General features: G+C 67.2%; 2 protein-coding genes across 2 annotated transcripts in view; both read left to right on the top strand.

Moving 5' to 3' along the window:
• The window catches only part of HMCN2 (hemicentin 2), a 56258-nt gene extending 40362 nt beyond the window's left edge, over nt 1–15896 (top strand). The window contains exons 45-79 of the mRNA XM_067308989.1: nt 799–930; nt 1424–1567; nt 1693–1852; nt 2289–2413; nt 2501–2678; nt 2894–2991; nt 3377–3646; nt 3822–4012; nt 4109–4190; nt 4356–4492; nt 4628–4769; nt 4993–5140; nt 5314–5441; nt 5627–5783; nt 5860–5981; nt 6217–6381; nt 6459–6566; nt 6730–6864; nt 7216–7350; nt 7853–8043; nt 8440–8653; nt 8822–8956; nt 9037–9227; nt 9575–9656; nt 10032–10301; nt 10931–11080; nt 11322–11459; nt 12187–12308; nt 12434–12671; nt 12815–12877; nt 13419–13547; nt 13659–13970; nt 14207–14326; nt 14702–14828; nt 14910–15896. Coding sequence (XP_067165090.1) covers nt 799–930; nt 1424–1567; nt 1693–1852; nt 2289–2413; nt 2501–2678; nt 2894–2991; nt 3377–3646; nt 3822–4012; nt 4109–4190; nt 4356–4492; nt 4628–4769; nt 4993–5140; nt 5314–5441; nt 5627–5783; nt 5860–5981; nt 6217–6381; nt 6459–6566; nt 6730–6864; nt 7216–7350; nt 7853–8043; nt 8440–8653; nt 8822–8956; nt 9037–9227; nt 9575–9656; nt 10032–10301; nt 10931–11080; nt 11322–11459; nt 12187–12308; nt 12434–12671; nt 12815–12877; nt 13419–13547; nt 13659–13970; nt 14207–14326; nt 14702–14828; nt 14910–15261 — 5591 coding nt within the window. The 3' untranslated portion in view covers nt 15262–15896. The remainder of the gene's footprint in view (nt 1–798; nt 931–1423; nt 1568–1692; nt 1853–2288; nt 2414–2500; nt 2679–2893; nt 2992–3376; nt 3647–3821; nt 4013–4108; nt 4191–4355; nt 4493–4627; nt 4770–4992; nt 5141–5313; nt 5442–5626; nt 5784–5859; nt 5982–6216; nt 6382–6458; nt 6567–6729; nt 6865–7215; nt 7351–7852; nt 8044–8439; nt 8654–8821; nt 8957–9036; nt 9228–9574; nt 9657–10031; nt 10302–10930; nt 11081–11321; nt 11460–12186; nt 12309–12433; nt 12672–12814; nt 12878–13418; nt 13548–13658; nt 13971–14206; nt 14327–14701; nt 14829–14909) is intronic.
• Nucleotides 15897–19065: 3169 nt separating this feature from the next.
• The window catches only part of ASS1 (argininosuccinate synthase 1), a 28393-nt gene continuing 24312 nt past the window's right edge, over nt 19066–23146 (top strand). Inside the window, exons 1-5 of the mRNA XM_067309030.1 lie at nt 19066–19173; nt 19513–19581; nt 20025–20213; nt 22846–22902; nt 23010–23084. Of these exons, the coding sequence (XP_067165131.1) occupies nt 19066–19173; nt 19513–19581; nt 20025–20213; nt 22846–22902; nt 23010–23084 (498 nt within the window). The remainder of the gene's footprint in view (nt 19174–19512; nt 19582–20024; nt 20214–22845; nt 22903–23009; nt 23085–23146) is intronic.

Genomic DNA, 23146 nt, shown 5'->3' with positions numbered 1-23146 from the left:
ATCGGCTCCAAAGGACCCGATGGCAACCACTGGCCATGGGTCTCCGTGGAGGTTTTCCCCTTGCCCTGGAAGCAGCAGCACCCCTGCCCTTGTGTCTGCCTCCCTCCAGCTCCGCCGGCCGAGCCCCGGGCGCCGGCAGGCCAGCAGCCAGCTGTGATGGTGCGTGCCGGGGACACGGCCGTCCTACGCTGCGACTTGGAGGAGCAGCCAGGATCCACGGTCACCTGGTACAGGAACGGGCAGGAGCTGGCAGCGGGGGACGGCGGCCGCATCCTGCTGAAAGGCCGGTGGCTGGAGATCGAAAACACCCAGGTAAAGCCACATTGAGAAGACTGTCCCGCTTGCTCTGCCCACGCTGGGTCTAACAAAATCCCCTTCCCTCCGCCAGGCCTCGGATGAAGGGCTCTACAGCTGCCGGATGGCCGGTGCTACGGAAGAGGCGGCGCAGACCCTCGTGCTCACCGTCCAAGGTACGGGGGCAGAAAACCAGGCTTGCGTGTGTGTATGTATATGTATAATGTGGGTATGTATGTGGGTACATATAAAAAAAATGTCCACCAAACCCCTGAATATCCAAACCCAGAAATAATTTTCCTTTGGGAAGACCGTTGCAGTTAGCTCACAGTCCACCCTGTTCTGGGACTCTTGCTCCCAAGACGCTGCTGGTGTGCAGGGACAGAGATGCTCTTGTGTGGGGAGCCGGGATGCTGCTGGATTCACGGCTGAGGGGGGGGATCCTGGGTGCCAGGGCAGTGGGGTGCGCACACCGTGCTCGCCTGTGCTCGCTCCTTCCCGTAGTGCCCCCGGGCATCGAGGACCCGCGGCAGGAGACGCTCGACACGGCCATGGGAAGCCCCCTCATCCTGACCTGCGAAGTCACCGGCGTGCCTGTGCCCGCCGTCACCTGGCTGAAGGACGGGCAGCTGCTGGGTATGAGCTGGGGAGATGCTGCGCTGGGCTGCGATCTCGTGCCACAGCCCGGCGTGAAGCTATCCTGCCTCAGTTTCCCTGTTTCTAATCCAGCTGCGAGAGAACAGAGGGGTGTTGCAGGGCTCCAGAGGGGAGAAGGGAGAGCATGAACAGACTGGGATTTCTCCTGCCCGCTTTTAAGAGGCCTCAGAATTGTTCATGAGGCTGAAGCAAGGGTATCTGGGTGCGGGATGCGGTGCGGGGAGCTTTCTGGGTACCAACCATCAGGTTATACCCCAGCATTGGTGTCTGCCCCCAGACTGGTGGCTTGTCCCCTTCTGGGAAGCCCCAGAAAGGTGCAGTGCGGACACCCTGCCTCTGCACAGCTCCTGCCTCTGCTTTAACCCAGTCCTCACAGCTGGGTCCCGGGGCCGGGAGCCGGGGGGAGCCCGGGGAGGGCTCGGCGGAGCAGAGCTGCTGCAGCCCCCGTCCTCTTCGCCCCGTCTCCTTGCAGAGAGCAGCCCGGAGCGGGGCCTGGTGTCCCGGGGCGCCCAGCTCCAGATCAGCCCCTTGCAGCCCTTCCACGAGGGCCGCTACACGTGCCTGGTGCAGGGCCCCGACGCCGAGGCGCGCAAGGACTTCTTGGTGCTGGTGCGAGGTAGGGCTTTGCCTGGCTGGCGTGGTGGTGGGCGACCCCCAAAGGACCCTTCCTCGGAGGGGTGCGTGGCCTGGGGAGCCTTCCTCCTCCTCCTCCTCCTCAGCCTCGCTCTCTTCTCGGCTCAGTGGCACCTCGGATCGCGAGCGCGGGGGTCCCCAGCGAGCACAGCGTGCTGGAGGGCAGCGGGGTGACGCTGGAGTGCCGGGCCGAGGGGCAGCCCGCCCCACGGGTCACCTGGCTGAAGGACGGGCAGCCCCTGGGGCTGCAGCCCCCATCGCGCGCCCGGTGAGTCCCCGGGGAGGCGGGGGACAGCCTGGCTGGGGACCGCGCCAAAGCCTGGCGATGGCACGGCCGGCTGAGCTGCACATGGTGGGCACTGCTTCAGCTGCGGCCAGGCCAAGCCAAACCAAACCAGCCCCGCCTGTGCCTCAGTTTCCCCACCTGCAAACTAGTATTGCAAGGTGTGCTGCGCTCTGCTGCTTCTCCACCCTCTCCGTGCTCAGGCTGGGACTAGCATGTCCCGGCTGTTCGCTGAGCTGGATCATCCTGGGTTACATCCTGGTGTCCCCAACTATGCCATAACCCGGCTTGGTGGCTGATCTGGCCCTGCAGCGTCCCCTGAGCATGGGACCTGCTGGGGTAACCTCAGAGCGTCTCTGTCCCCAAGCCCTGGGGTGCTTGTGGGACACGGCCGGTCACTGCCCTGGGCTCCCCCCCGCAGGCTGGCTCCGGACGGCAGCTCTCTGCTCCTCGAGGGGCTCCAGGCCGCCGACGCGGGGGCCTACACCTGCCTGGCCGAAAACAGCGCCGGCGAAGACACGCGGCTGCACACGCTGAGCGTGCTGGGTGAGCGAGCCCGGGGCACGCGGGGGCATCGCTGCCGCCCGCCCGCCCCGCTTCAGCCCCCTCACCCCCTCTCCTCCCCTCGCCCAGTTCCCCCGTCCATCGAGAGCGGCGGCACGGAGGTGGTCCGCGGCGTCCTCGCCGGGCTGGTGATGCTGGAGTGCCGGGCGCGGGGCTCCCAGCCCCTGCGGCTGAGCTGGCTGAAGGACGGGCTGCCCCTCCGGCTCTCGCCCCGCGTCCGGCTGCTCTCGGCCGGGCGCACCCTGCGGTAAGCAGCGATCCCGCGGCGGTCCCGGAGCGACGCTCGGCCGCGGGCCCTCGGGCCGATAGCCGGCAGGGTCGCGTGCCGGGCTGGCCCCGGCGTCAGAGAGGTCTCCGCGGGCTGCATGCCCTGCCGGGCTGAGGGCTGCGAGGAGCAGGAGGGGAGGTGCGGAGCTGACATCTCCTCTTCCTCGCCCCCCCGCGCTGCCCATCGCCGCGTAGGATCTCTCCTGCGCAGGTTTCCGACGCCGGGCTCTACACCTGCGTCGCTGCCAGCCAGGCAGGGGTGGCCGACCGCAGCTTCGTCCTGCAGATACAGGGTACGGGGCAGCCGGGTGTTCACTGGGAATTTGGGGCCTGCTGAGGTGAGCAGGGTGGTGGGCAGCCGTGGGTGGCACGCGGGTCCCCGGGCTCGTTTTGCTTGCCGAGCGCAGCTCTGGTTCGTAGCCCTGTGCGTGCTGTTGGCCACCAGGATGGTCTCCTGGACAGCGTAGCAAGGAAGGGTCAGCCTAAAAGCAGGAAGGAAAGGGAGCTGAGATGGTGACGTGTCCCCCTTCCCATCCGGGGTCACCCTGGTGGTGGGCAAGCCCCTGCGGGGGGAGGTCGACCTGCCCCTGGTAATTCCCCAGTCTCCTGCAAGCACCCCGGTGCTGGAGACCCAGCTTTGCTCCTCAGCCCCACTAACGCACCTTCCTCCCTCCCCAGTGCCCCCCGTGCTGGAGGAGACCCCGGAGAGCAGCGAGGAGCAGGCGGTGATGGCAGGCTCCGAGGTGACCTTCGCCTGCAAAGCCACCGGCTCCCCAGTGCCAGCACTGAGCTGGCTGAAGGACGGCGAGCCCCTGGCGCCGGAGAGCAACGGCGCGGGCTCGCGGCTGCACCTGGAGGCGGTGAGGCCGGCCGATTCGGGAGTTTACTCCTGCCTGGCTGTGAACGAGGCGGGCGAAGCCAGCAAACACTTCCGCCTGGTGGTGATGGGTACGTGTCCTCCCGGGCGTTGGGAGAGGTGGCTGGCCGGAGGGAGCAAAGCACGCCTTGCCCACCCCGTGCCCGCAGGCTGGCAGGCCCCCAAATTGCCAGCATCCCTCCACCATTCGTTTTTGGGAGCACCTAGGGGTTGAAAGCCCCTCACTGGGCACGCTGTGCCTTGCAGAGCCACCCCATGTCGAGGCCCCAGCCCAGCCGGTTGAGATGTCCATCACCGTGGGTGCCCCGCTGGAGCTGACGTGCCTGGTGACGGGCGTCCCCCTGCCCACCGTCACCTGGGAGAAGGACGGGCGGCTGCTGGCCGGGCCCCGGCTCGTGGCAGGGAACGAGAGCACCCTGCGGATAGAGAGCGCCGAGGTCAGGGCTCCTCTCGCCTCGTCTCCCCACCCACCTTCTCCTTTCGCCTCCAGTGGGTTTCACCTTGATTTTTTTCCATCTTGGGGTCTCTGGTAGGTGGCCGATGCTGGCTTGTACACTTGCCTGGCCACCAGCCCTGCTGGGGAGGACAGCGGGACCTTCCACGTCAGAGCCCAAGGTACTGCCACCCCGAAGGTGCAGGGGGCAAGGGGAGCGAGCACCATGGGGTGGGATGGTTGGTGCTCCTGGGACCGGTGAGGTGGGCATGAAGCCTGGGGCATCCCGAGCCAGGGGGACGTGCCCAGCTCAGAGCGGTGTGTCCCCTGACCCGCGTGTCCCGCAGCACCCCCCAGCATCGCAGGTGCCGGAGAGACCCACAGCATCACCGCCCCAGCGGGAGGGCAGCTCACCTTGGAGTGCCCTGCGGATGCCGTGCCACCTCCCCGCATCGAGTGGCACCGGGAGGGCTCCCCCCTGCAGGTACGTGCGCTCGGGGCCAGCGGTGCCCAGGTGCCGTCGCAGCCTGCCGTGTGCCAGCCCCGCCATGCGGGATGCTCGCGACGGGGGGATGTGATGGAGGAGCGCTGCTGACGGGGGCTCTCTGGGGGCTGCTAGGAGGACGCCCGAACGCAGGTCCTGGCCGAGGGGCGCTTCCTCCAGATCCGGGCGCTGCTGGTGACGGATGGTGGGGAGTACAGCTGCACTGCCAGCAACGCGCTGGGGAGGACCAGCCTGCGCTTCCAGGTGGACATTCATGGTGAGCAATGCACCATCGCGGTTTCTGGCTTTGCTGGGGACATGTGCTAGCTCGATCCCCCTTTTGTGCAGGGATGCATGTTGCTATGGGGTCTCCTATAGATAGGATAATGGGAAAGGGGGAATTGGACACTGCCCAGCCCCGGATGCTGGTCTGGTCTGAATTTCTTCATCCCCGAGCTGCGTTTCTACCTATTTCCCTTCTCTCCCCGGTGATGCTGCAGTGGCCCCGGAGATCCAGCCAGGCCCCGAGGAGGTGAGCGTGCCCGTGAACGGGTCGGCTGTGCTGCCCTGCCAGGCGGAGGGGTGGCCCGTGCCCCAGGTGACGTGGCGGAAGGACGGCCAGCTCCTGCCCCTTCACAGGAGCCCCAGGTACGAGGCTCTGCAGCGTAGGAGCCGGCTCTCGGCTCACGCCAACCTCTGTGTCCACGGGCGTCTTGACGTGCCTGGAGCAGGGATGCTGCTGGTGAAGGGGTGCACCGGGTGCAGCCTGGACATGGAGAACCCCAACAAGCCTAACGGGGCTTAATCCCCCCCCCCGGCAGGCTGCGGCTGCTGCCGGGAGGCTCCCTGCGGATAGACCCTGTTCAGGTCCAGGATTCGGGCCACTACCTCTGCGTGGCATCCAGCCCCGCCGGGTCTGACCGACGAGGCCTCGACCTCCAAGTCCTGGGTAGGTGGAAGAGCCAGCCAGTTCCTCGGGACTCGGTGGGCTGTTTTGAGCCTAGCTGTGCTGGATCCCTCCTGCATTCACCTTCCCTGCAACCCACCCGTGCACCTGCAGCAACGCACCGTTGTCCTCAGCTCATTAATGCCTGGTGACCCCCCAGTTAACGACCTCCGTGTGCTCTTCCGCAGTCCCTCCTGCCATCGCCCCTGGGCCCTCCAACTTCACCCTGGTGGCGCAGCAGCCGGCCTTGCTGGCCTGCGAAGCCACGGGGTCCCCCGAGCCCCGCGTGACGTGGGAGAAGAACGGCCGCCCCCTGAACCCGCACCTCCCGCCCGGCGCCTACAGGTACGGCAGCGCCGGCCGGCCCGCGCGCCCCGCCGGGGAGAGTTTGCGTTGCCGACGCGCGCTCTGCCCGCCGCAGGCTGCAGCCCTTGGGCTCGCTGCTGATCGCCAGCCCCAGCCTGCAGGACGAGGGGCGGTTTGAGTGCGTCGCCACCAACGCCGCCGGCGAGGCCCGCAAGCCCTTCCTCGTGGCCGTCCACGGTGAGCTCCTGGGGGCCAGCGATCCCGTGGAAAGCTGCTTCCCGAGGATGTTTCGCTCTGCGGGGCGTGACGTAGATGCACCTTGGCTCCCTGCTTGGTGGGATCCCCTCTGGGGTCCGGGAACAGGGGTGGGCAAGAGGGGAAATGGGAATAACTGCACCCACGGGCACCACGATTCTGCTCCGGCGTTTGCTACTCAGCCCAGCTCACCTCCCTTTCTTGCCACCCTCTCCAGTGCCCCCCACCATTGCCGATGATCTCACGGACGTGGCTGTCACCCGGCTGTCCCCCGCCGTCCTCACCTGCTACGCCTCCGGCATGCCCCCGCCGGCGGTGTCGTGGAGCAAGGAGGGGGCTCAGCTGGGGCGCCACGGAGGGGGCTACCGCGTCCTGCCCACAGGTACGGGGGGCCGGGGCGGCGCGGCGGGGGGCCGGGGCGCCGTCCCCGTGCCTCCCCTCTGCTCGCTGTCTTCCCAGGCGCCCTGGAGATCAGGCAGGTGCTGCCCGCCCACGCCGGCCGCTACACCTGCACGGCGAGGAACGCCGCCGGCGCGGCCCGCAAACACCTCCTGCTCACGGTGCACGGTACGGGGCTGCTCCGGGGATGCCAAGGCAGGACCTTCGGGCGCCTGGGCTCAGCCTGGGGGCTGAGGGAGGCCCTGCATGTCGGCGCTGCCCCTGCGACGCGCCGTGCGGCTGCAGGGAGGGCAGTGACGCCCGGCAGCGTTTTCCCCATCTTCCGCTGCAGAGCCCCCCGTAGTGAAGCCCCTGCCCAGCATGGTGATGGTGATGGTCAATGCCAGCGCGGTGTTATCCTGCGAGGCGACCGGCGTCCCTCCACCGGTGATCACCTGGCAGAAGGAAGGCGTCAGTGTCCCCAGAGGTGAGCTGGAGCCTGCAGAGCCCTGGTGGTCCCTGGTCGAGCGCAGCAGAGTCGTGGTGATGCTGCGCTGCCTTCCAGCCCCTTTCCCTGGTGGCGATTTGGGTGACCAAGCTGTGTCCTGGTGTGGTGTTGGGTAGCACCGGGGACACCAAGGACACGTGCAGGAGGGGAGATGTTAGCTCTGGTGCCCACACCAGCCCCGTTGCTTGCCAGATGCCACCCAGGGCGCTCTGTGCGCGTGGTGGCTGCTGGGACGTTTCTTCTGCAGGCAAAGCAGTGCCGGTGCACGGCCCGTTCGCACACAGGCACGGCTGCTCTCTCCTGGCCCTCATTCCTGCCCCATCCCTGCAGGGCCTGGGTTCAAAATGCTCCCCAATGGGCAGCTGCACCTCCTGCGTGCCTCCGTGGAGGATGCCGGCATCTACCTGTGCGTGGCTCAAAACCCCTCGGGCACTGCTTCGGGGAGGACCAGGCTGATCGTGCAAGGTAAGGCTGCGATCACGGCCCCAGCCCTCTCCTGGTGCCCTGCTCGCTCTCCTGGCTTCCTCCCTTCCAGCTGGCTCCTGGCCTAGTACCTAGCAGGGTTTTGATCGTTTAGTAGTTGTCAGTCTGTTCCCTCTACAAGCGTTGCTTCGCATAGGTGTTCAGGCCTCTTCTCCCCCGCTGGTTCCCTTGCCACGTCGCTGTGCTGCTGTTTGGAGGCCACATTTGATACCAAGAACAGCCTGAGCTGCAAAGCTCAAAGTCTGCCTCCAGCTCTCCCCCTGAACATGCCCAGGTATCGGCTCTGGCCGGTGCCTGTTGAAGGTTTCCTGGGGAAGATGCTGTTGCAAATGATGCCTGGGACTGCCCCAAAGCTGGACTGACGGCACAGTCTGTGCCGGGCATTGCTTTGCTGGCGTTGAGGAGGCGCTGGAGGCTCAGGACACAGAGCCGGGAGCACAGCATCCCTGCAGCACCTGGTCTCTGCCTTCCCGCCCCCTTGCAGTGCCCCCGGCCATCGAGGCTGGCCCCACGGAGCTGGCTGTGCTGGAGGGGCTCGAAGCCCTGCTGCCCTGCGTGGCCCGGGGCATCCCGGAGCCCCGCGTGTCCTGGAGCAGAGAGGGAGCCCCAGTGCGGGGCCGTGGCGCCAAGGGCATCGTCCTGCCCTCCGGGGAGCTGCTGCTCAGGGACGTTCAGGTGAGCGTTGGCGCTGGCGCGGCCATGTGCTCCTTGGCCATGTGCTCCTCAGCCGTGTGCTCCTCCGGCAGCTAGGCTAAAGAAAGTCTAGGTCGTCCTGTGCCCTGCTGGGTCCCGCAGCCTGGGTTAGCGGGTTTTGGTGTTGCTTGACAGCACTGCAACCTTGCTGTTTTCAGAAACATATCTGATGGGGAGGGTGCTGCACAGTCCTGTGCAGCCCGGCCCACGCGGGTTTGCTAGCGCGGTCTGGAAGAGGTGGCCGTGGCCAAGCCGTGACATTCTGGGCTGTACCCAAAGGGCAGCGGAGCTGCAGCCCAGGCAGCCGGACCTGCCCCTCTCTGTGGCATGGATCCGAGCCCTTCCCCGCTTTGCTCCTTAAACCTCTCCTCCGTTCAGGAAGGGGATGCCGGGAGCTATTCCTGCATGGCAGCGAATTCGGCTGGGAAAGCCATCCGCCGGCTCCACCTCTCCGTCTACACCCTCCCCACCTTCACCCGGCTGCCCGGGGACGTCGTCCTGAGCCGGGGCGAGCAGCTGGAGCTGGTCTGTGCCGCGAAGGGGAACCCCGAGCCCCGGATCACCTGGACAGCCAACGGCCAGCCCGTCACCGGTGCGTGGGGAGCCGGGCAGGGGAGCCGTGGGCTGGGGGCGCCGGCGGGACGGAGGAGGATGAGGATGCTGAGTGTGGAGGAAGAGCCCGTCCTCCACTAGCTCAGAGGGACAATATCATTCCAGCTCCCCTCCCTGCCCTTTTCCCACCTTTTTGTTCGCCTTGCAGACGGCGTTTTGGGGCAGAGTGGCCGGAGCACGCTGCGGCGGGACACCATCACCCAGGCGGCCGGCGGGACCTACGTCTGCCACGCCGAGAACAGCGCCGGCGCCGTCAGCACCGCGAGCGTCGTCCGCGTGCGAGGTAGGCGTGCGGCCGGGGCGGCCCCGCGGCTGCAGCGCTCGGCCGCCTCCGGCCCTCTCCCACCCCTCCGCCTTCCCCAGAGGCGCCCGTCTTGCGGGGGGAGCCCAGCGCCTACCAGGTGGAGCCCCTCGGGGGCGATGCCCTGCTGGAGTGCGAAGCCCGGGGCCTCCCGGCGCCCCTCGTCCGCTGGAGCAAGGACGGGGTCCCGCTGGCCGCCAGCCACCGCCTGCGCCAGCTGCACGACGGCTCCCTGGCCATCCGCGGCACGGCGGTGAGCGGGGCCGGCGGCGCGCTCGGGTTCGCTCGCGCGGCGGAGGCGAGGGGAAGAGCTGTGGGCCGTTGCTGAGATGACTTCTGTCAGGTCTCTGCTGGGACGGTGCTCCTGTGCAGAGCGTGTCCCTGCTGGGAGCCGGCCTTTGCCCGCTTCCTCCCTGCTTGTTTTTCAGCGTTTCTACCCCGTTAGTTGCCGCCGTCAGCACTGCTGCCAGCGCGCTCTGCTCGGTTTCGTGCTGCATTAGAGACGGAGCTGGCCGCGGGCAGCTGCTTCGGTGCCTCTCCGCTCCCGCGCGGGGCGAGACGGGCCGCTGTACTGACGCCTGTGTTTTAACCTCCTGCTAGAGCACCGATGCGGGGCATTACCGCTGCGTGGCGGAGAACGAGGTGGGCACGGCGGCGAAGGTTGTCACCCTGGTCCTGCAGAGTGAGTGCTGCCCTCTTTGCACCCTCCTTTTGGGGAAAGAGGGTATTTTAGGCCCATGCCCCTTTTCCACCAGTCAGGGTACGTGTCCTGCCAGGGGGGTCGGGTTGGAGGGAGAATGGGGAATGGTAAGAGACAGAGAAGAAGTGGTTCAATGAGAGCAGGGATTTGGGTCGTGCAAAACGGGCACCACAGATGTGACCAGCTATAGATGCTTTCTCCCGGGCGGTCCTGCCCTCGGCCCCATCTGAGCAGCTACAGGACGCCAAAACACAGGTCACCCCCGTCCCCGGGGACCTCTCCCCTCTGCGCACGGGAGAGCCATCCCGGCATGGCTCGGGCACCACTGCACTGCCAGGGTCCCTGTTCCCCCCCCAGGTGCCCCCGGGGTGCAGGTGCGGCCGCGGGAGGCGGCGGTGAGCGCCGGGCAGCGGGTGCTGCTGCACTGCGAGGTGTCGGGGGAGCCCACCCCCTCCGTGGAGTGGCGGCGGGACGGGGCCCCGCTGCAGGAGAGCCCGCGCGTCCGCGTGCTGCCCAACGCCACCCTGCTCATCGGCGCCGCGGGCCGGGAGGACGCGGGGAGCTACGCCTGCCTCGCTCGCAATCCCCTGGGCTCCGCCGTCGCCCACGCCTCCCTCGCTGTCCGAGGTGGGTGTCTTCGTCTCGATTATGGGGCTTTTTTTGGGTGGGGGGGGGCTGGGGTCCCCCCATCCCCTCCACATCTCCATCAGCCCTGTTACAGCTGCATTAAGACCTCCCACATGGCAGCGTGAAAGGACGCTGCCTTCCCCCGGCTGCTCCGATTCCCTTGATTTGCATCGTGTTTTGCACTCTCCCATCTCTCCTATTGCTCACCTTCCCAAGCTGAAGGTCTCCGGTGCCTCTGTTCAGATTCCGGAGCCGAGATGAACCTTTACCGAAATAGCTGCTGTGCGCGAGCCTGCAGCCCGCAGGAGCTGCGCTCGCCCCTGCCTTCCTGAATCTGCTCCAGTGATTAAATTCTGATTTCCTGGGGGTCCTGCTGGCCGCAGAGGCGCGTCCGCTCCTGCTGCCCCTTGGGGAGCAGCTCGCCGGGGCAAACGGCAGCGCGGCAGAAGTGCCGGGTGCCTTGCGCTCCCTCGCACGGCTGCTGGAGGATAAGCAAAGAAAAGCCTGGGTTTTGGGAGCTGTGCCCGCAGCCGGGTGAACGCTCCTTGGCAGGGATGCTGCAGGCCTTGCTCCGGCTGCTTGCAGCTCCAGCAAGGAGGTTTCCTGAAACGGCGTTTCCCCCGCTCCAGCAGAGCCCCGCCGGGTGCGGGGCAGTCTCATCGGCGTCATCAACGCCCAGGAGTTCGGCGTCGCGACCCTGAACGCCAGCGTGCTGGAGGATCCTCGCGCCGGCACGGCCGCCGTGTGGAGCAGCATCGGGAACATCCCGCCCTCCGTCGGTACGTGGTGATGCGGACCCCTTCCCTCCGCCCGGGCAGGGCTGCTGACCTCTGTCAGGGGGAAATTTGGGGGAAAGAGGGAGAATGAACAAGCAGAAATGTGCAGCAAGGAGCTTGCTGGAAGTGGCACCCCAATTCTGTCCCCACGGATTACGGTGGTTGGGGGGCTGCCGGGGATGGCTGATCCCTCCTCTGCAGGATGCTGGCTCCGTGTTGATGCCTCTTTTCCTCCCGCTCCCAGGACCGCTGATGCGGGTGCTGGTGGCCGTCATTGCCCCCGTGTACTGGTCCTTCGCGCACGCTGGCGGGGACACCCAGAGCGGGTTCCTGCTGACCCAGGGCGCCTTCAGGCAGGAGTCGCAGGTGGAGTTTGCTACAGGTGAGGGACGTGGGGCCACGGGGAGCCGAGCTCACCCGCCGGGTGCTGGGGAGGCCCCGGGCATCTGCGCCAGCTGCTCTGGGAGACGCCAACGGCTGCAGCAGGAGTCCAGGCTGTTGGTGTCCCCAGGTACTGGGTGCAGAAACGGTTGAGAGGGGACAAGGCACGCCCCAAATTTCCCAGGGCTTAGGGTGCTGTTGGAGTTGAGATGTGGGTCTCCTGGGACTGTGTCTGGTGCTGGTGCTGCAAGGCAAAACCATGCAGTATGTGCCCAGCAAAAGGGGGGTTGCAGGCACGTGGCTGGGCACTCTCTCCACTACCTCCCTTGCAAGAAGAAACAGGAGTTTTGGGGCTCTTGTGCCTGGTCCCGGATGGCTTAGCCTTCGTGTACCCCATGTTACCGGTCCCTGCAGGCACTGGGGCTCAACCCCACGCTGTCCCGAGCTTCGTGGCGGGGTTTGGAGCTGGCTGGGGGGAGGTGGAGGGGTTGAGCCAAGCAGGGAGATCCTGGGCAGCCGCAGGGTGGTGGGTGTCCCCTGAGCCCTGCAATCGTGGAGGTGAGGATGTGCTGCATGGGGAGGAGCCCAGGGGTCACACGAGGTTTTACGGAGGAGCTGGAGTTCATCAGTGCTGAAGAGCCGGGTATTTGCTAACCTTAGCTTGGGCTGGAGAGCCAGGTCTTGCGGGGAAGCCATGGGCTGCCTGTCACTGCGTCCCGTCCCGGCAGGGGAGCTCCTCCGCATCACCCACGCCGCCCAGGGCTTGGACGCCGTCGGCGCGCTGCTGCTCGACAGCGTGATCAGCGGCTCCGTGCCGGAGAGCGTCGCCGAGGCCGTGGTGCTGCTGCAGGTGCCCGGCGCTGCCAGCCCCCTCCTTGCCCCCGCGACTGGGGCGGTCTGGAAGGTGACTCCCATCCCGGGAGCCCTGCGGGTGCCCCAGGCCCTGATCCGTCCTGCCTCCCACTCTTTCACCAGGATTTCGGCGAGCGTTATATCCAGACGGGACCTGGGCAGCTCTACGGAGAGTCGGTGCAGAGCTTCGCGCAGGAGGGGCTCGTTGCCCGTGCCCGCTGCAACCACACCATCGAGTACGACCCCGCGCTGGGCCGGCAGCCGCTCCGGGTGCAGCACGTCCAGGCCAGGTCAGTCAAAGCCTCCTTCGACCCGGCCTCGGAGGAGCTCCTCTTCCAGCTCAGCGCCTCGCTGGATGCAGGTAACGAGGGGCCGGATTGCTAAGGGATGGGGGCGAAGGCGCTGCGATCCCTCGCAAACAGGCGGCTGTTTGCACACCTGATGGCAGCAAAGGCCACTTCCCTGCAGTGACACATTTCTCAGCCCTCTCTGTTTGCTTCCCAGGGGCGAACGGAGACCAGTGCCCGGCAGGATTTGTCCTGGGCCCTCAGCAGCTGTACTGCGTCGGTACGGACCCTTCCCGTGGGCTGGGGGGGCTGTGCTGGGTCATGGCTCTGAAGGGTCCCCTTCAGGGCCGTGTCCCCACATGAGGCCGGCCAGGGGACATGGGAGCACCCTCGTCTTGCCGGGCAGGAGGCAGTGCCGAGGCCTGGGGGGTCTCCCCGCGCCTCCTCTCTCCCCGGCCACAACAGAGGAGCAGCTCTGGAACAAGCACGGAGACTTTGCCCTTTGCTCGAGCCAGCGAGAAATGCTTAAGTGCATGACGGCGCGTGCCCTTGCAAGGGGAAGAAACGCTCCGCTGCTGGGGACACGGTGTCCCCCTGTGATGGGGTCCCGGCACAGCTCAGGGCCCTGATGAGCACAGCCGGGGGCTGCGAGGGTCCGTGCGGGGTCACCCAGCGTGGCTGCGGCTGTCCCGATCCGCCCTAGGTGGGATGGGAGCGTGCAGGGCACCCGGGGGTAGCCATAGGGCCAGCCCTTGGCACCCACCGGCCCGGCCTCGGCCCCCTGCGTGGTGACGTCCCCCTGCCCCCCGTCTGCTCCCCAGATGTCGACGAATGCACCCAGGGGTCCCACGCCTGCCGCTACCACCAGGTCTGCGAGAACGCGCCCGGGACCTACCGCTGCACGTGTCCTCGCGGCTACCGCTCGCAGGGCGCTGGCCGGCCGTGCTTGGGTGCGTGCAGGGTCTCGGGCATGTGCTCAGACATGGGGCGCTGGGCTCTGGGCGCTTCCCGGCCTCAGTTTCCCCATCCAGCTGCAACTCGCCGGCGCTTTCCCCCACCAGACGTGAACGAGTGCCTGCAGGTTCCTCAGCCGTGTGCCTTCGAGTGCCGCAACCTCCCGGGCAGCTACGCGTGCCTGTGCCCGCCCGGCAGAGCCCTGCTGCAGGACGGCAAGTCCTGCAGCGAGCCAGGGGCGGCCGCGGCAGGCGGCAGCCCTCCAGGAGCCCCTGTGCGCCGGCTCCGGCCGAGCAGCCGCCTGCAGGGCAGGTCCTTCTATGCCCGGCTCCCCGTCGGCCGCGAGGGGACCGCGCTGGGGCTCGGCACCCCGACCCCCTGCCCACCAGGGTTTGTCAAGAGGAACGGCGCTTGCACCGGTGAGCGTGCATCGGCAAGGGGGGGGCTGCTGCGAGGGAAGGGCTTTGCAGGGGGTTTCGAGACCCCTTCGTGCCCAAAAGGTCCCTTATTTCCCCTCCCCTCCCTTTCCTGCTGCATCTCCCATCTCTTCCCCGGGCTTGGGGTCTCCCTGGGCTCAGCCGTGCAGCCAGGGTGTCCCGGGTCCTGCGGCAGGCGCCGGAGGGGATGGGTGGATTTACCCCTCTCCTCCCCGCAGACCTTGACGAGTGCCAGATGCTGAACCAGTGCCAGCACGAGTGCAGGAACAGCGAGGGCAGCTACCGGTGCGCGTGCCCCGCCGGGTACCGGCTGCTGCCCAACGGCAGGACCTGCCACGGTCAGTCGGAGCCGCCCCTGCGCCCCCGTCCCTCGGGCTCTGCCTCGCGGTGCAAACCCGGCCCCCGCGGGGACCCGGATTTCGCGCCCTTGTCTTCTAGGCTGCAGCCAAACCCAGAGTCTTTCTCCTTGCGGAGGAGCCCCAGGGTTACTCCTGGGCTCAGCACCCCTTAAACGCCCCAGCATCCCTGCCGAGCCTGGGTGCTTCTGCATCCCTGCTGCGCTTGGGTGCTTTTGCATCGCTGACCCCAGGCAGGGGTGGGAAGGTGTCCGAGCCGGGATTTGAACCCCCGACTCTGCTCTGGGGAGGGGGGGAGAGCCCGGCAGCAGGGCCCATCCCGTCCCCCCACCCCCTCGACCGTCCCTGTCCCCGCAGACGTGGACGAGTGCGCCGAGGGCACGAGGCGGTGCGGCGCCGGCCAGCTGTGCTTCAACACCCGCGGCGGCGCCCAGTGCGTGGAGGCGCCCTGTCCCGCCGGCTACCGCCGAGGCTCCAGCCCCGGGTGAGTGGGGGCCGCGGGGGCCGTTTCCCGGGGCCGGGAGGTGCCGTCCTGGCTCCTGCTGACCCGCTGGCTCCCGCGCAGGCTGTGTTTCCACCGCTGCGTGCCGGACTGCGGCTCCGGCAGCCCCTCCACGCTGCAGTACAAGCTGCTGCCGCTGCCCCGGGGCGTCGCGGCCGGCCGGGACGTGATCCACCTGGCCGCCTTCTCCCGCGGCGCCGCCCTCCGCAACGGCACCGTCTTCACCGTGCTGGAGCGGGAGCCCGGCGCCCCCTTCGCCCTGCGGGACGAGGGCGGCCGGGGCATCGTCTCCACCCTGCGCCCGCTTCGCGCGCCCGGCGTCCACCGCCTCGCCGTGCAAGCCCTGGCTTTGGGCGGGCAGCGGGCGCGCAGCGTCTTCGTCATCCTCATCTCCGTCTCGCCCTACCCCTACTGACGCAGGCCGGGGGGGGGCTTGGGGCAGGGGCCGAACCCAGCTCCCGAGCCTCGCCAGCCCGCATCCGTGTCCGCCTGCCCCTCACCGTGTCTCTGGCAGGGGCACCTGGCTCAGGAAGAGTTTTCACCTTGCCTGTAAATCTTCCCGCTCCTGGAGCAATCCTGCGTTTTCTCCTGCCCCCTCGTCTTGCTGCTCCATCAGCCCCTGTTTGCATTGCTGCAAGCGCCCGCGCGCTGGACCTGCCGCCCAGGGCCACCGTCCCACCGGGGGGGGGCAGGACACCCCAGGGAGCCTGAGCCGCAGACTGTGTGGCCCCAAGCTGGGCTGTTGCACCATGGTGGCTCGCGCCGCCTGCCCCAGCCCGGGGAGCAAACACGGCTCCGCCGTGGCCTTGGCCCCCGGACGGCGGCGCTGGGAGGGGACGTGCTGGCGGCCAGGGATGGGGACAGCCCGCGGCCATCCGGTGCGAGGAGAGGGGTGAACGCAGGAGAGCACAGGGCCCCCCAGCATTAACCCTGTAGCAATACTTTCATATCCTTACCTTCAAAGAAATTTTTTTAATTCACTCATTTTCTGTGCACACTTATTTATTTCTGGTTTTGTTCCAAATAAAGGTGTTTTGTGAATAAATAGCAGCAGTGTTTGAAGAAAGTGGCTTCATTCAGCAGCCAGCTGGGACTTCCTGACATTTGCCTGCAATTGGAGGGGCTGCCCCCCTGCCCCCAATGCTAGTCCTGTTTTTTCCTTAATCCCCGGGCTTTGGACACCTCCCTGCGTGGCCTTGGACCATAAGAGGAGATTGTCTGGATGTGGCAATGTCAAAGGGCCAATGTCCAGCGTGCAAAAGCCTGATCTTGCACCGGCGTCGGGGCCCGTAGTCAGCAGAAGCAGGACGAGGCCTCTGCGCGCGTGATCAGGTGGAGGCTGTTCCCCAAAAGCCGTTTCAGTCCCACCGCAGGGGACAGGAGCTGCTGCCCCGCGCTCCTGAGCCGGCGTTTCCCAGGCATCACCCATCGGGTAGCTCTGGCTGTGCCCTCTTTGCTCTGCAGAGCTGCAGCTGGATGGAAACCCCTGGGGCTGAGGGAGGAGGAGGAGGAGGAGGAGGAGGAGGGCTGCCCGGCTCAGCCCTGGGGAGGGGTGGCAGGATGCAGCGGGGGGCAGCGCTATCGAGCCATCCCTGCGATGGGGTCCCTGGCGTTACGGACTAGCTCCCAAAGTCGGGACTCAAAGTTCACAGACACTGGAGAAATCCCATTTTTGGCCCCTTTGCAGGGCTGAGCCCCCCAGTCCATTTCGGGGTGGCGGGGGGGGGGGAGTCCAGGCATCCCCGTGCACTCCCGGCGTCTCTCCCGCCTCTCCGCAGCGAGCCGGGAACGGCCCTCTCCGTGCGGCCCCAGGGTGCTGGCTGCACCCCCGGCGGAGGGCAGCGCCTCGCCTGGGGACGGTGCCCGCGGCGGGGACAGTCCTGCGGCGGCTCCGCCTGCCCGCGCCCGGCTATAAGGGAGGAGGAGGAGGAGGAGGAGGAGGATGCTGCGGGCGCCGGACCGCACCGCGGAGGCCGGCCGGGCGTCGCGGGTCCCTGCGCGCAGCGGGTGAGCGAGGACGCGCTCGGCTGCGCCGCCGGGAGGGTGGGCACGGAGGGGGCCAGCACGGCCCGGGCGCCCCGGCTGGACGCAGGGAGGAGGGGACCCTTTGCCGGGGGGGGGACCCGTCCCCTCCGCTGTCCCCTCTCTGCCCCCGCTGGGCCCCCCCACCCCTGGGTGCTGGGGAAGGGCAGGGGCGGGTGACTGCTGCTCCCTGCAGGAGCATCCCGGCCGTCGCGGGGAAGGTGCAGGATGCGGCCGGGTCCCTTCTGGCCCAGCCTGGGGGGACACGAGCGATTGCCACCACCCTGGCGGGGTCCCCAGGCTTGGACCCGCCGGCCTGTCCCCGGGCAGGGTGCTGCAAGCCGGGACCCCAGCTGGCACCTCGGGCTGCTTCGGAGGGGCGAGCGGGCACACGGAGACCCCCGGGGTTACGAGGCCGGGGAGAGGTGCAAATCCCGGTGCTGCTGAACGTGCCCACGCACCCCCGGAGCCCGGCGCTGCAGCCTGCCCGGCTCAGCCCCGCGGCGACCGCGCTCGGCCGGGCACAGGCTGCTTTTCCAGTCGGGCTGCGGAAGGTGTTTCTGCCTCTTGCCAAAGTTTTGAGTTGTTTTTTTTTTTTTTTCTTCCCTCTTTTACTTTTCCTGGGTTTGAAACCGAAAGCGCCGTGTTCCTGCAGGGGCAGAGCAGAGCTGTTCTGGTAAAAAGCATGCTCCGGCTCATAAGGAAATTGCTCCAGAATACTAATCAGGGCTGAGAAAGTCCCCGGACCTTCCCTTTAGCTGCGCTTTGTTTGCTTTGATTTATTACCGTGTAACTTTGAAATTTCGGGGCTCACCCTTCCTGGGCAGCCAGGCTTGGCCTGAGCCCCGTTTCCAGAGCTGGAAATGCTGGAGCCCGGCCCCGTTTCCCTGCACCTTCCCGGGGCTGCGAGAGCGCGGCGCTGCGGCGAGGCGCCTTGTGCCCCTGCACCGCGGGGAGCTGCCGCTCGCGAGCATCCTCTCGGCTCGGTCCAGAGCTCGGGTTTTGGGCACCGGGGGACCCTGTGCTGAATTTCCCACGGGCAAATCAAGGCTTTGTCTGAGCAGCCAGAAACGGAGGCTTTTCCTCTAACCCACTTGCTGGCTGACGGGTGGCGCGTGAACTGAGCATGCCGGTTCTCAGAGCGGTTTAGCCAGGCCAGCAGCCGCAGCAGAGATGCTGCAGGACGCAGAGGGGCCCCAGTTTGGGGGTAAAGGCGGGAGTTTTCCCGGCAAGGTGCAGCCTGTGCAGCGTCACGGCTGGGCTGGCCCCTTTCAGGAACTGAAATGTGCCTTCCCGTAAATGCCCCATGGAGAAGGGAACTGCTGGGCTGCCCGGGCAAGGGTCCAGCTCCGCGCACACCTGCGAGGGCCGGAGGGCAAGGAAATGCCAGTTGCACAAGCCCGGGCGCAGGTGCTCCGGCGGCGCCTGTGCCAGGAGGGCTGGCCCCGGGCAGCCAGGCGTTCCCCAGCCTGAGGGCGAGAGGTTTGGGGCGCCGAATCGCTGCCGGCCGCTCTGGTTTTGGGGCGGTCAAACCCCTTTGCTCTGCATCAGTAAAGCGGGTTTGGCTCACCGGTGCTGGGGCGCGGGACCGGCTCCAGGCTGTGCCGGGGGCGCGCTGGCCCCACGCCGGGCTGGGGGTAAATACAACCCTGCTGCGAAACGCGTCGTGCCGGGGCACTGCGGCCCCGCGGGAGCTGCTCACGGAGCCGTCGCTGCTTGCAAAAGCAGGCGCAGGATCGTGCTGACTCGGCAGCAGCTGGGACAGGACGGGATTTGGCCGGCTCCGCTGTTCGCCTTCCCCGGCCAAGGGTCAGCTGGCACCGCGGCACGGGGGCCCTGCAGCTTCGCAGCCTGGCCGGGGAGCTGTGGGGCAGCTCCGCGGGGCTGGGGGAGCCCAGAGCCCCTTCCCGCAGCGGCCCCCCGCACGCGGGCTGGCGTCTCCCTGGCACCAGCTGGCCCCGGCTGAGCATCCCCCGGGCCAGGGCCCCAAATTCCTCCCTCTGCGCCTCTTTGCAGCGCGCTGACCCCCGAGCGCGGGGCTGCGGGACCTCCTTTGCCACCCCGTCTCGCTGCCTGGAGGCCTTGGTCTCCTCGGCCGGAGGCGAGGGGCACCGAGCTCCTCACGCAGGGGTTCGTGCTGTCTGTTGGGCTGCAGGAACCACGGAGCGGCGCGATTCCCTTCGCCTCCGCAGGCGCCATGGCCGCGTCCGAGGGCACGGTGGTGCTCGCCTACAGCGGGGGCCTGGACACCTCCTGCATCCTGGCGTGGCTGAAGGAGCAGGGCTACGACGTGGTGGCGTTCCTGGTGAGCCCGGCGCCGAGCCCTCGCGCGGCCCCCCCCGCGGGAGGTGACGGGCGGGATGCTGGTGCCGCGGGTAACCACCGGTGGCTCGGCACAGCCTGTCCCGGGCAGCAAGTGACCCTCTGCTAATGAGGGCAGCGCGCGGGGGAGCCAAGGGGCTTGGCGGAAGCAGAAATGACCCAAATCCGCTGTCTCCTGGGGGTGACCCCCCCCCTGCTCACCGCAGGTGGCAGCAAGCCCAGAAATGCAGGCTCCTCGGGAGCTGCCCGTGCCGTGCCGGGCTCGCGCTCGTGTTTTTGTGTCCACCTTTCAGGCTCAGCCTTGTTTTTTCCTCCCTTCCAGGCCAACATTGGGCAAAATGAAGACTTTGCAGAGGCGCGAAAGAAAGCGCTGGCCCTGGGGGCCAAGAAGGTAACACCATCCCTTCCTCGGGGCGCCCACGCGGCACTGAGCATCCCCGCTCCCGTGGTGGGGCTGGAGCCTCCCGGGGGCTCCCAGACCCCCCAGGGGCCTGCGGCCACCAGCCGCTGTCCTGCGCCCCGGCGAGAAGGAGGAAGCCCTTCTCTAGAGGTTTCGCACTGAAGCCACGCAGGAAAGGGGAGGCGATTTCTTGCTCCCCTCCTCCTTGTATCGTTATGTTCATTGCTGCAATAAATCAGTGCTTTGCTGGGAGAGATTTTGCCCCATTCACTTTAAAGCTATAGTCAAATTTGGGAAGGTGGGAAGGTGTCGGGCCACATGGGAGCTCCCCAGCTCTCTGCGCTGGCCGGCGAACGGCCCCTTTGCCATGCCACCTCCGAAGCCCCGGCGGGGCGGGAGACCCTCCCATCGCAGGCGTCTCCCCGCACCGGCAGGTCCACATCGAGGACGTCAGCAGGGAGTTCGTGGAGGAGTTCATCTGGCCGGCGGTGCAGGCCAACGCTCTCTACGAGGACCGGTACCTGCTGGGCACCTCGCTGGCCCGGCCCTGCATCGCCCGCAAGCTGGTGGAGGTCGCCCGGAAGGAGGGCGCCCGGTACGTCGCGCACGGCGCCACGGGCAAGGTGAGGGGGGACAGCGGGGCGGGAATGGGGCCGGGATGCTGGGGGAAGCGGGGTCGTGCCTCCGGGCTGGGAGCTCGCTGCAGGCAGCGGCAGAGCCAGACGGGAGTTTCTTTAATAGGGTTTGCTGCAAATCCGCTGTTTCCCTGCAGGAAAAACACACTTTCCTCCTTTACTTGGTTCTTTTCCCCATGCTGGGAAAAAAAACCACGCCGAAATATTTGCCCGGGTTGAGCAACGTGGCCACCCGAGCTGCGGGGACGGGGGTCCCTCCTGGCCAGGCGGTGCCCGCGCGGCCGTGCCGGCCCCAGCCCGGAGCTCCTCGGGGGCGGCGAGCCCGGGATGAGGCGAAGCTTGGCTGCGTTTCAACACTTCCTTCCTGCGCCCGGGATTTCCGCGGTGCAATTGCACTTCCCTGGCTGCAGGCGGGAAGGGCTGTGTTGCAATTTGGGAAGCAAGGCCAGGGTCTCCCGCAGGGTGGAGATTTCCCGCTTTCAGCATCTTGGATGCAACCTGAGCGGCTTTTAGGGCAGAGCCCCGGGAGCAGGTCCCCCTCGGTGGCCGTGCGTGGGGACAGTGGGAGGTGGCAGCCCCCAGCCTCCCCTTTTCCCTGGAGAAGCACTGTGCCCTGCACCGTGTCCCGCTGTCCCCTCTGTCCCCTCTGTCCCCGGCCCTGCCAGCATGGCCGACGGTTTGCCGCTAGAGGCAGCCAGAGACCGCGGAAATGCCATCTGGGGATGAAACACCTGCACCAGCGACAGGGAAAACGCTGGTTTATTCCCTTCTTATTTTATCTAGAGCAAACCCGGGCTCTCCCTGCAAGGCAGCCGGTTCCCGCTCCTCTTCCACTGGCCGGTCGCTGGCAGTGGGTCGGGAGCAGGGGAAGCGTGGGGCGGACGTGGCCATCCTGGCCTCTCCCAGCCCCTCTTCAGCCTCCTGCCCGCGTCCCTCCCGGCCGGGCCACCACCGCGGCCGGCACCGAAGGCGGAGGCTGGTGCAAAGGGGAAGGTGACCTCGGAGAAGTTAAGGCTACGGAAAGGGACGGGCTGGGAGGCGATAAATCGCTTGTCCCGCCTCGTCGCAGCAGTGCAGCCGCGAGGTTGCAGGGCTCCTCTGCTGCAGTAACCCTTGCTTCCGTCCCTGCAGCTCCCCGTCTCGCCCTCCCCTCCCGGAGGCCCCCTGCGAGGGTGCCCGCAGCAAGGCGCTCCCCGAGCCCCTTGCCCTCCGCTCGGCCAGAGCACCGGCCTCCCCCCAGCCGGGCGCCCTCGCGCTGCTGCCCGGCACCGCCGTCTCCCCGAGCCATTAAGCCCGCGGAGCAGGCAGCGACCGCGGGTAACCCGACCCGGCGGAGCCCGCAGCGTCTTAAATGCGGACCATCTGCGGCAGCCCCGCTGCAGGAGCAGATGGACTTGTTTTGGGCCTGTAAGGGGAATGAGTGGATGTACCGCGTGTCTAACAGTCCCGGGGGATTTTTCGGCCCGGCAGTAAATGTATCCTGGGGGCTGGAGGGGGGGGGGGGGTCCGTACGCCCCCTCGGTGCCGCTGCAAAATTGGCTTTGGTGAGCGCTATTCCTGTGGGAGGGCTAATAACTCCCAGGCTTGCTCCTCTCCCTTTCCCGAGTACCTGGCCTCGTTAGAGGGCTCTCCCAGCAGGGGCCAATTAAGATAAAGGAGGTTCAGGTCTATTTAATGACGAGCTGCTGCTTCTTCTCAGACACTGTGGTCTTCCTCCTTCCTTGCCTGCTCCCTTCATGCTTGCTGGGGTAGCAACAGGGCTCGCAGTGGTGCAGCACCTGGTCCATGCTGGGCAGGCGCCTGCAGAGGCTTGCATGCGCTCGTGACACCCATGTGGGAGACATGCTGTGCCGGATGTCCCTTCCCGCTGTGTCCCCATCGGAGAGGCAGGGAGCAGCAGCTCTTCACAGCCGCTTCCTGGCAGGGTGCAGCGGGGAAAAGTGGGGGCAGAAGGGACCCAAATGGGGGGTGCAGGGGGCACCTGGGTTGTTTTCGAGGGCGAGATCGGCGCCCTAAAGTGGCGCAACTCCCCCTGGGGCATTTCAGAGCTTAGAGCCCTCTGAGGGAGGAAAAAATACAGAAAGGGGGGTTTGCACTAGCTGAGGTTTTTGAGGCTCAGCCGGCATGAAAGCGATGCTCTGCGCATGGCTCCCGGAGCCGCCGGGCGAGGGGTCCGGCACCCTGGGTCTTGAGCTGTTTTTTAAAACCTGATGCTCGGCCGTATCTGGAGTAGCACGGAAGGTGACTTTGGGTCCAAACCCAGCGTAGAGGAGGGCAGGACTGACCCCAGGCGGGACAGGGCAGGTCCCGGCATCCATCAGCGGCTGGTGCAGCCCTCGGCACGGCCGTGCCCTGCTGCCGCTGGGTGCGGGGGGTCGCGGGGGGCTCTCGGCGCACGTGTTTGCGTGTGCAGGTGAAGGGGAGCCGAGCAGACCTTTGCCTCTGCCCACTTCTCTCCAGTCATTCCTGCACCTTTAGCGCTCCCTTTTTCCAACAATTCCCACCGATTGTGCAGTTTCTCTCCCCAAACCCGTAGCCTTTCCCTCAGCCCGTGGGCACGCGCTCCTCACCCGGGGGTGCCGCGGAGCGTGTCCCCACGCGTCTCCCGCCTGTGTTTCAGGGCAACGACCAGGTGCGCTTCGAGCTCTCCTGCTACGCTCTGTGCCCCGGCATCAAGGTAAGGCGCCGAGCCCGCTCCAAGCGCCCGACCGGGCCACGCGGCGGGAAGCGCGCCGAAGCCGAGACTCGGACGCCACCATCCTCATCCTCCTGCCCTCCCGCCAGGTCATCGCGCCGTGGAGGCTGCCCAAGTTTTACCGCCGCTTCGCGGGGCGCCGCGAGCTGATGGACTACGCGGAGGTAGGGGACGGGACTGGGGATGGCGCCGGCTTTCCTTTCCTTTCCTTTTTTTTCCCCTCCTT

The sequence above is a fragment of the Apteryx mantelli genome, chromosome 21, assembly GCF_036417845.1.
Source record: "Apteryx mantelli isolate bAptMan1 chromosome 21, bAptMan1.hap1, whole genome shotgun sequence".
Lineage (NCBI taxonomy): Eukaryota > Metazoa > Chordata > Aves > Apterygiformes > Apterygidae > Apteryx > Apteryx mantelli.
The sequence above is the reverse complement of the archived record's forward strand: the minus strand, read 5'-3'. Positions and strand labels throughout refer to the sequence as shown.